Genomic DNA, 11,519 nt, shown 5'->3' with positions numbered 1-11,519 from the left:
AGAATTATGGTGAGATAAGGTGGGACCCAGGTGGCGCTGTGGGTTAAACCACTGAGCCTAGGGCTTGCTGATCAGAAGGTTGGCGGTTCGAATCCCTGCGACGGGGTGAGCTTCCGTTGCTCAGTCCCAGCTCCTGCCCACCTAGCAGTTCGAAAGCACCTCAAAGTGCAAGTAGATAAATAGGGACTGCTCCGGCGGGAAGGTAAACGGCGTTTCCGTGCGCTGCTCTGGTTCGCCAGAAGCGCCTTTGTCATGCTGGCCACATGACCCGGAAGCTGTCTGCGGACAAACGCCGGCTCCCTCGGCCTATAGAGCGAAATGAGCCCGCAACCCCAGAGTCAGACATGACTGGCCCTTTACCTTTACCTTTAAGGTTGATTTACATATGCAAAGCATAGGATGGGGGTTCACAGTGCTAATTCCAATAGATATTGCTCCCTAGCAGACTTCTTGGGGACCCCACCCCACCGAAAAAGGCCATAACATTGGTATCTCAGAGAGAAGACATCAAGGCTCTGCCTCTGTCAAATTTCATTCCATACTATTTTTCTCTTTAACACTGAGATACTTAAGTGATATCTCCCCCAGGAAGGGGAGGAGAGAATGAAGGAAAGCATGTCCCTTTCTGGAAGGATTTCTAATAGCTTCAATAGCAACAATTCACCTGCATATGTCCACCTACTTTACAAAGCAGGGCTGTGGCAGTCTCTCTCTCTCTCTCTCTCTCTCTCTCTAACAACCAGGTTGGGGCAGGAAGCCGCATGAGATATCTGTTAGGTCAATACCTCTAATATGCAACAGTACCATCACATTGGCCTCAACCTTCCATCTGTAAAGTGGGAACAGGGATCAGCCATCTTACAGGAATGCTATAAGGATTAATAAGATGTGGAATTTTGTTCTCCAATAAGGAAGAAGAATTGGGGTAAAAGTATAAAAGTTTTACTACTATAATGAAGGGTGGGTGGAAGGAGCAATATAAAGGCTCTTTCCATCTCTTTGGTTTCCTTTCCACTTTTCACCATTTGTCTCCAGCAGTGGGGTTTTGTTTGTTTGCCTTTTGCATTTTGATAGCTACCCCACCACCCCTCCAAAGCAAAAGAATAGAGCTCAGCACCAGCTGCACTTGCCCCATGTAACAGTAACTGGAGACTCCAAAACTCTTTTTAGGAAGTGGTCTGAAGTTCTCTACCTTGTCCAGTTTTGGACTTGCTCTTGCTGGCATTTCTTTCACAGCCATAAATGAAGAGTGAAGTGTTTTCAGAGTATCCCAATGCCACTTTTGTCCTTTATACATAATGAACAGCAATGCATAATGCGGTAATGTTTATATTTTCAAGGGATTTTATAACTTGCGTAAGTATTTTGATAAAACACTGAATTCTGAATACGAATGGAAGGATGCAACAGGCCCTAGTTGGCAAAGTCAGGAATCCAAGATGAAACACAAAGTATGTTTTTTGGAATTGCAATTTAAATGTCAAGTGTAATTAGTGTTATTTTTAAATGGTGAGACAGTTGCCTGCTATTAAAAGAATGTGCTGCCTCTGTGAGGTGCCAGTGAATTAGACACCATTTGAATCTCTCCTGTCTTTAATCAGTATGAAGGAATGTTGGGTCGCAACACTTCGAAACAAAATACATTTGGCATCAGCTTCGTATCACAGCTCCCCATTTTGAGAAGACCTTCAGAAAGGGATGAGGCGAGGGAGAGAAGAGCAAAAGGTTGGGGGCTTTTTAGCTGAAAGAAAAAGTGAGCAAAAGGAAACATCACAAAGTTATATAAAGCTATGCATGGCATGGAGAAAGTGGATAGAGAAACAAGCTTCTCCCACAATCACAACATTAGAACTTGGGGACATTTATGAAGCTGGATGTTGGAAGATTCAGGACAGACAAAATAGAGGACTTCTTCACACAGCACATAGACTATGGAATTCCCTCCCCAAAGAAGTGATAGCCACCAATGAATGGCTTTAAAAAGGATTAGACAAATTCATGGAGATTAAGGCTACCAATGGCTACTAAGGAATAGCTGAAACATTGGCTGGATCCAGCAGCTTGTTCTTGCTTTTAAAGTTGAGAGAAGTGGTAGTTTCTGGAATTATCTATGCAGAACTTCTCCCGGAGCAAAACATATCAAGCTGATACAAGTTCAAGGTTGTTTAAGAAGCATGTTTTGTTGTTCCCTCTCTAGAGAGCTCAGCCTCACTTCAGTAGAACAGAAAACAGTGATGTGTGAGACAAATGCAGGGTGGTATGGGTAATGATGTCTTCTTACAGCCACACTCTGGTCAATATGCCTCGTCTGGCTGCTTGCTCCTCTTTGGGGAACTTGTGTGTTCCTGGAAACAGAGACGGGAACACTCTAACGCATATGGCTGTAGCTAGTCTGGCCCACGAAAACACAACTTCATGTGGGAGATAGAAAGTGAGAGAGGTAGGATACAACAAAACATGAAGAAATCTAAATGGAGGACCAAGTATTGTGTTGAACGAAAAAGCGGAACTGGGGAGTCGAGCTAGAGCTATGTTTAGATATTATGGAGAAAGAGGTCAAATATTGCTGCTATTTGATGGATTTTTAAAGATGTGTATAATTTCAAATTATGTGTATAATTTTGAATTATGGTGCTGGAGGAGACTCTTGAGAGTCCCATGGACTGCAAGAAGATCAAACCTATCCATTCTTAAGGAAATCAGCCCTGAGTGCTCCCTGGAAGGACAGATTGTGAAGCTGAGGCTCCAATACTTTGGCCACCTCATGAGAAGAGAAGAATCCTTGGAAAAGACCCTGATGTTGGGAAAGATTGAGGGCACAAGGAGAAGGGGACGCCAGAAGACAAGATGGTTGGACAGTGTTCTCGAAGCTACGAACATGAGTTTGACCAAACTGCGGGAGACAGTGGAAGACAGGAGTGCCTGGCGTGCTATGGTCCATGGGGTCACGAAGAGTCGGACACGACTAAACGACTAAACAACAACATAATTTCAAAATTCATTCTTCATTCACACTGCACTTTAGGAATTATTTTATGCTGAAAAACACAGAATCAGGCATCAAATAAAAGAGAAAAACTGATGATGAATAATGGCAAATATGGCTGTTACATGTCAAAAACACTCAACCATTCTATCAGATACAATTATATATGCATGCATAGAAGTGTGTAGGGTGGAAAGAGCTTTTTGCAAAAGTATAATAAATGTTCCCACATGTCTCTTTATTTTCTGTTAATTGCTGTAATTTGACTCGTTCACAGATTTTCCTCCCCCTCTAGGAAACATGCACCATCTGCCCCGTTAGTCTGTTTTCTTGATATCATGCCCATTTAAGCCTTCCCAGTTTCTGTCTATTTTAAGTAAAACACTCATTAAGGACAGTCACAGCTGCAACAGAGTGGCATTTGAAAGGAAGTATTCTCATTTAATTTGTATGCCAAGAAAATACAGTAATATTATCACCTTTGTCAGATGATCAAACTTCTCTTCTCTCTTGAATCTTATCTACCTTTATTTGTATTACCCTGCATCCTACATAAGGTAAGCAACCACAAGTCCTTTTTTATTTAAAAAAATGACAATAACAGAAAGCACATAAGGTATAGCACAGTCTTTAAATATTGTATATTACCTTTAGAAGGCTGCAGATTTAAAAGCCCCCTTTTATTTCCAGAATCCTGATATAGGAATACCCATAGGTATTTCTGATTTGTTTTCCCTTGAAGTGCAAGCAAAGCTCTATACCATGGGTAGGCAAACTAAGGCCCAGGGGCCGGATCCAGCCCAATCACCTTCTAAATCTGCAGACGGTCTGCAGTGTGTTTTTACATGAGTAGAATGTGTCCTTTTATTTAAAATGCATCTCTGGGTTATTTGTGGCGCATAGGAATTCGTTCACCCCCCCCCCCAATATAGTCCGGCCCCCCACAAGGTCTGAGGGACAGTGGACCAGACCCCAATGAAAAAATTTGCTGACCACTGTTCTATACAGTACTATATTCTAAACTACTTTTGATATTTTTTTTCACTTTCAAAAGCAGTGTGTTATTTGACATGGGGGAAGACTTTTAAGAGAAATGTAAGGCAGATGGACCAAGCTAGTTATTTGGATCCTAGCCAATGGACCTGTGCATACTTGTTGAAGTTAATGCATGTATTTGTCATAATGCTAAGGAAATCATTTTATATTGTTTCAGTTTTCAAACAGCAGTATTCATAACCTACTTACCTGCATTTATTTTGCAAATTGCTGTGATCATTGTATTTTTAGTGGTATGTTCTCTTTCTTTTTCAAAGTTCTCCCTGTAAAGTTTGTATTTAAAAGCCCATGGTATATTGTACCTTAAAATAGCATCTCATGAAGAATTCATTTCTTGCTATACAGTATTTTTACACTACCTGAATTGAGTCAAGCACTCTACATTATATATTGGAAGTCATGTGACAACAGCCATTTTGGATCTCTAGAGAACGGTAAATGGACCACAACTTAACTGTAACATAATTAATAACATCTCACAAGTGTTTAGTGCTTTGAAAGTTTAATGGCACCGTAGGGGTATGATTAAATATAATGGTATGTGCATTAATATTTTACACGCAACCAAAGGAAGAATCAAGAAAAACAAGCCTACAGGCAAATAATGCATCTTTGTAAATCAGAGTGGTTATACTGCTAATAATCAAGGTACGGCTTGATAGGCAATATATTTTACTCACTCTAACGGCAGTTCTCAGAGCAGACTGGGCAAACAAGCTTAGTGTTAGTGACCACTGCACCCCCACCAAAAAAACCCCAAAATGAAAAGTAGGACACGCACACACACATATATATATACATATACATATATATGTATAGTGTGTGTATATTTTATATATTATATATGTATTATATATATATATACTCATGTGGAAAGCCAATGTAGTATTACACATGGAGCATAAGTCTGCAACTTTTTAATTCATGCTCTGAGAAGAGACTGTATGTCCCCGATAGATATGTGTGTGTGTGTGTGTGTGTGTGGATATGGGCATAGACACATACCAAGCCAGTATCAGCATTTAACAGTATTCTCCCCAACACACCCACCTACTATATCCCCAAGTTATCTTTTACACTCCACTGAATTTCAAAGGAGTGGAGAAGGAAGAGCTGCTACAGGAAAATGTCTTGATGGGTGACAATGTCAGGTGCCATTCTCATGGTCTTTTGGGTGCCAGGTGAAGAGGACGTGTTTCTACGACCAAGCCTTTTAAACTTCTTTTCATCTGGGCCTCTCAATCTTATGTAAACATCAAAGTTTATGCCACTTTGTTTTGTATTGCATTTTAAATTTGTACTTTTGGGGTACTCTATGTGACACCCATGGGTGCCATGGTACCTTCAGATACCCTTTAGTGTTTGTTTTAACCTTGAGTAGCTTCGGGTTGATTGGAATGTGGAGTGAAGGCATCAAGCAACCCCACTTCTCCCAGAATGCCCCGGGGCTCTATGTACCCTGTTTCTCATATTTTAAGACATACCCATAAAATAAGCCATAGCAGGATTTTTAAGCATTCAAGGAATATAAGCCATACCCCGAAAATAAGACATAGTGATAGGCGCAGCAGCAATGCCGGCCGCGGCAGGAGGAGGAGGAAAAAAATAACACATCCCTTGAAAATAAGCCTTAGTGCGTTTTTTTGAGGAAAAAATAAATATAAGACATGTCTTATAATATGAGAAACACGGTAGGCTCAGCAGTATTCTTCATTGGAAACAAAGACGGCAGAAAAACTGGTGCATGGTCCTTGACATTCAGTTCCCTGCTGAAACGCTTCACAAAGGAAAATGGTTTCTGTTGCTGAATGGCAAGTTTGGAGGAGAAGAGGGGGTACTTTGACTAGTGAGTGTAGGAATTATTTTCCTGGATATTTCTTTTTAGGATTTGTGCCTGCTTTTTTGACTTTGTCTGTCGGGGCGAGGGTAATTTACTTTCTTTTGTTTGTTTCGGGGTTGTTACAGATGCGTGTTTTGTTTGGCTGTGTGTGTGTTTTGTGTTGCATGCTTTTTGGGGGGGAGTGAGCATCACCAGTTTTCCTCTGTAAAACACACATTTTGTGGTACCCACAATGGTTCCCAAACGTGCCCCTGGGCCCAGAAAAGCTTGGAGACCCCTGTTACTATGTTTTTTCCCCCAATATTTTTTTTGTGAACTACCGGTATATTATTTTGTGTATATTATTGGGCTCCCATATATGTTATATAGTGAACATTTTTGTTTTAAATTAGGTGGTGCTGGGTTTGTTGGAAAGAAAAGTGCAGCCAGCCAGTTCATATTTTACTTACCGTATTTAAAATATTTGTTAAACTGTCTTTCATCATAACAGGCTCTGCTGTGTGAATCAATAAATCATAATCTGCAACCAGGCTAAAGTTGGGAAGAAAAGAGAGAAATGAGTTGGGCTGGTGCAAATTGTCTGATTGGAGAAGAGTAGGTGGCACTGGCAGTTCGCAGTTTGGGCACATTGGTGGTCCTGCACCATGCTGACCTCCATATTACCTGCATCCTTTCCTTTGCAGTAAGTGGCAGCAACATCACTGCCAGAAAACTGCAGCTCCACCCCACTGGGCGAGTCACTTCTGAACAACTAATGCGTCTCCACTACTAAGCCAAAGCAGATAATAACCCAAACAGTTTTAACAACAATGAAATGTTAAGGACCAGGGAAGACCTGGGGAAAATGGTGTACTTTAGACATGTGCCGAAATGACATCACTGTGGCACCAATCTTGTCATTTGGGACATGATTCCATAAATGATGTGCAAGAGCGGAAAAAATTACTTACTTGGTGCCACAAGATGTACCCTTTGGTAGACTGTGGCAGAACCAAGGGGGCCGGTGAATCAGTAAATTAATGTATCCACACTGTTGCCTGCCTGCCGATACAATACCTTTGCTGTTTCAGAGTTTCTAAAATACATGTTTTTTGATTCCTTTAAATTGCCTTAGGGGAAATAACTGAAAATGAAGACAGACACAATACCATCACCACTGTACTCAGAAAAAAACACAGTATTCATTCAAATGTTGTACAGTATATGTAATGATACCCTCTTCTTTTTAATGTGTGAACTCTGTTGACACTGAAGAAACATAGTAAATGCCAACTTGTGTTGTATAATTTTTGCAGTGTAACCAGAATACTAGATGAATTTGAAGTTTGTCAACCTATAAATTTTATTTGGCTGATCCTCCTTCCTACAAAATCCACTACTGCTCTTATAAATTGAGTTTTATTTTGTTTACTAAGCAGGGCAACAGCTAATCTACTGCGACATCTGTCATAAAATCTAACACTATCTAGGTCAGACAGCATCTATCCCATCAAAAGGAGACAGGGGGAAAAGAAGCACGTTGGTGTATTGTGTATGTCCAGCTTCTTCAGTTGCCCTTTCTTTTAGCACTACAGTTTGCATGTGTGAACATTGGTCAATGCTTTTCTTTATACAACTGTACTAGTTATGCACTTAGGAGGCGGAGTAGAAAAAAGAATAAACGTGTTTGAAGTCACAATATTTCCCCTGCAATGTTGAATATTACATGTAATGTTTCGAGGTGCTGTATATCAACAAAGCTAAAAGTACAGTGGTACCTCTGGATATGTACTTGATCCATTCCGGGGTGCCGTTCTCACCCTGAAAAGTACGTATCCGGAGCGGCGCTTCTGTGCATGCGCGAAGCACCGATAGAGCGCTTCTGCACATGCGTGAAGCGTGCAGAACGCTTCTGCGCATGCGGCGGAACCCGGAAGGGAATACTTCTGGCTCTGCCACATTCTTAAGCTGAAAATACGCAACCCGCAGCAAACGTAACCAGAGATATGACTGTACTCAGATTATGAGTCTATGGTGCTACTGATGCAGAAAAAACTGCATATTTATCCATCTGCAAACACATACAGATAGAATTTTCACAGTACAAATTTCATCCCCATGCTTGTACCAAAACAGTAATATGCCAGGTGTTTTCAACTCAGTACTTTTCCTCCATTCATGTAAAATTACAAATAAGCATCAAATTAACCCAAGTGGAGAAAATAATTCATCTCCTAGGTACAAGAACAGGTTCTAGAGCGCTTCAGATTTCCGTCTCCCTCCACCATTTCTCAATTTTCTTTGTTCATGCCCAATTAATTTTTTTAATTGTTATATAAAGTCATAATTTATTCCTAAGTAAAATGCAGGTTCTGTTATTCTTGTTAAGCTTTAACGTTTCCTATAAAATATTATTTTCTTGTGCAATTATTCCAATAGACCAAAAATCTAATCTCCCAACCCTGCCCTATTTTGAAGAGTTGAATGTTTGGCAGTTCTGTTTGTGGTTTTGGAATCAGATTCCTTTTTCTATATTTATCTGTACACAAAATATATGGAGGAAATGCCATTGCTTAGCAATGACAGGGTGCATCTGGAATGAAATACCACTTTCCACCCCAGTTTGCTGATCATAAATATGCATTAAAAATCCAAGGTGTGGCATTTGGAGTAGTTTATGGGTCAGGCTATTCAGGCAAGAGTAGAGATAAAAGAAAAGAAGGCCTTTAAATACTTTCAATCTGACAATATATGAATGAAATAAGCATCATAAAACAGCTCCCAAAACAATTAAAGCTCAAGAATAATATTTGAGAGCGCTAATTAAATCTAGTAAACAATAATGCTAGATAACAGCACAATGGCCATCTAAACTCCAATAAAGTTTTTTATTCATGGATGTTGATCTATAACGATTGGAGGCACTTCAGACGATATCGGTTCGAATACTTGGAGATGCTGTTGGCTTTCCTAGCAGCAAAAAACAGAAAACAAAACACAGTAAAAAAAGAATCTTGTGATAGCCTATCTTAAAAAAAACAAAAAACAGTTTGAAAGACAACAACTGTTGGACGCAGTTTTGCGTACTCTAGTCTGCTTCATGCATCCATGTGCTGGCGGGCTCGACTCCATGAAAGCTTATGCCTACAAAATTAGCGCCTCAGCCCTTGCTCCCCCCCCCCGGACTAATTGCAGTCATCAGCAGTCGTTAACAGCCATCTACAGGTTTACCACTCCCATCAGCCCATCACCCATTCCCACCCACCCCCACCACCCTCTGTATATATATAAGGGTCTGAAACTTCTGTTTCAAGTGTATCTGAAGAAGTGTACATGCACACGAAAGCTCATACCAAAATAAAAACTTAGTTGGTCTTTAAGGTGCTACTGAATGAATTTTTTTATTATGCCTACAAAGTCTTTTTCAGGCTGCATCTACTACGGCCAGCAAGTTTAAATGGGAGCAAACCCCTCTGAGCGCAACAGGAGTTAACTTCGGAATAGACGCGCGCACAGGATTGCGCAGCCGAGTCCCTCCGCTGTTTTGCGGCAACACGCCGGTCCCGCCGCCTCTTTCGCAAACGTGTGCTGAGTACCGGGGCCGTCAAGGAGCCCTGGCTAGCAGCACTGCAATGTGTGTGTGTGTGTGTGTGTGTGTGTCATAAGGACAGGCACCACCCTCCTGGCACACAAGGCAGAGCGCGAAGGAAGAAGAGATCGCTACCTTGCCGAACCGCCTCCTACCAAAGAGCCTTCGCTCGCGGAAAGCGGCCAGCACCTTCACTGGAGGGATAGGCGCGCATGCGCTTTCCGAAGAGGCGGCGGTGGCGGCGGCCGTGAGGAAGGGGGAGTTAGCGGGTGGGGGGATAAAAAGAGACGGCGACGACAGTGGCAGCCGAGGAACTAGGGAGGCGCTGCCCCGCCCCCCCCCGGAGCGGGCGAGCGCGTGCGAAGCCGTTGAGGAGGAGACTCAAGTCCGAGGAGGGGACGAAACGCCGCGCCGGGTGTTTACCTCAGCGCACGGGGACTGACTGATCGGGCGGCGAGGTCTTTGGGCGGGCGCTCCCATTGTTCCCATTCAGCGCCTCAAGAGGCGGCGGCGGCTCTTCCTGAAGCTCCTCCCCGCGGAGGTAGAAGGAGGCCGTTGGTCCGTCGTCCGCCCTCTCATTCTGTCTCCCCCTCCGTCCCTTTGTCGCCTCCTCCCGGCCGCGCGCTGCCTCAGCAGCAGGGGCGGGGAAGGGGTGGGGCGAGCCGGAGCAGCATGATGGCGGCGGCCGAAGCGGGTGGCGAAGAGGGCGGCTCGGGAGCGGCCGGAGAGCCCAGCGGGCATTGCCCTCCCGCCGCCGCCACCGCCACCGCATCTCGGAGCAACAAGACCGCCGCCGCCGCCGCCGCCGCCGCTTTCCTGGGCAGCTCGGGCCCAAGCGGCGCCTGCCCCGCGGCGTCGCTCCCCTCGGTGGGCTCCAGGCCTGCCCCTCCTGCGGAGATGTCCAAGGGCCTGTCTCCGCCGGCGGCGATCCCGCTCCTGGAGGGCGGCGGCGGAGGAGGAGGGGGTACCGCTGCCGGCGGCTTCCCTCCGCTGCCGCCGCCCCCGCAGCCGCCGCTTCCGGCCGGAGGGCTGAGTACGGTGGACGAAGGCGACTCGCTGGACGGGCCCGAGTACGAGGAGGAGGAGGTGGCCATCCCGCTGAACGCGCCCCCCACGAACCAGTGAGTAGCGCCTTCTTCTGCTTCTCCGCGTCTCTCTCTTTTCCCCAACCTGATCCCCTCTTTCCTCAACCACCCCAAATCCCAGGAATGGGGATCCGGCTGATTCAGCCCCGGCACCGCACCCAGTTGTGAAGTCGGCGTTGGTGCGTGTGTGTCAAACTCCGGGCAACTCCTGAAAGTTTCCCTATTGCGCCCGCCTCTTTTTCTCCTCCCGCATCCCCTTGGAAGCAACCTCCTCGGTTGGCTTAGTCAGCTGCCTGCTTTCTGCTTGGAAAAACTGAGGACTTGGGACTAAAAAAACCCTTTCCCTTCTCCCTAAAATGAATACTAATAATTGACTCGCCACCAAATATGGAGGCTGTCCTTCAGAGCCTTCGAAAGCAGTGCTTTTCTTCTAGAAAAAAAATGAAAAAGTGCCAGTACTCGCCATGAAGTTGTTACAGTAAGTGCCAGACTTACCAGTGCTTTTTTTCTAGGGAAAAAAGTGACTGTATTGTGTACCCATGAGTACCCTTAGAAAAAAGGCACTGCTCAAAAGTGCCCCTAAGTCACATTTCCCAAAAGCATGGCCATATTTTTCACAACCCATAGGATCATTTTATATAGTTTGATTATCTTCATCTCCGCTCCCCATGCAGTACACACCTTTATTCTTGACCCTCTTCCGTTTCTTTTTACCTTGCCAGGTACAGTGGTACCTTGGTTCCCAAATGGCTTAGTTGTCGAACAAATCAGCTGCAAACCCGGAAGTAAGTGTTCCGGTTTGTGAACGTTTTTCGGTAGCCAAACCTACAGCCAATCAGAAGCCGCGCCTTGGTTTTCGAATGGTTTCGGGAGTTGAACCAAGGTACCACTGTACTCCTTTATCTGCAGCTATAGAAAATATTTATACCCTGCTATCCTTTAGTACAGGCATAGGCAACCTTGGCTCTCCAAATGTTTGGGAAC

The 11,519-nt window shown here is 44.1% G+C and overlaps 1 protein-coding gene and 1 long non-coding RNA gene across 3 annotated transcripts in view; one reads left to right on the top strand and one right to left on the bottom strand.

The window, feature by feature from the left end:
• Positions 1–1,578: 1,578 nt before the first annotated feature.
• Positions 1,579–10,012, bottom strand: LOC148684416 (uncharacterized). 2 transcript variants are annotated; one of them, XR_015946105.1, is made up of 3 exons: positions 9,874–10,012; positions 6,332–8,831; positions 1,579–1,741 (listed from the first exon to the last, which is right to left on the bottom strand). It is a non-coding gene; the product is annotated as an uncharacterized LOC148684416 (long non-coding RNA). The 2 variants fall into 2 exon arrangements; XR_015946106.1 differs by lacking the exon at positions 1,579–1,741 and adding an exon at positions 4,228–4,305.
• A 92-nt stretch (positions 10,013–10,104) lies between these two features.
• RASA1 (RAS p21 protein activator 1) overlaps positions 10,105–11,519 on the top strand; it is a 51,032-nt gene continuing 49,617 nt past the window's right edge. Inside the window, exon 1 of the mRNA XM_035099549.3 lies at positions 10,105–10,571. Within this exon, the coding sequence (XP_034955440.2) occupies positions 10,123–10,571 (449 nt within the window). The 5' untranslated portion in view covers positions 10,105–10,122. The remainder of the gene's footprint in view (positions 10,572–11,519) is intronic.

This window comes from Zootoca vivipara, chromosome 10, assembly GCF_965207765.1.
Source record: "Zootoca vivipara chromosome 10, rZooViv2.hap1.1, whole genome shotgun sequence".
Classification (NCBI taxonomy): Eukaryota; Metazoa; Chordata; class Lepidosauria; order Squamata; family Lacertidae; genus Zootoca; species Zootoca vivipara.
This window is presented reverse-complemented; position numbering and strand designations above follow the sequence as displayed.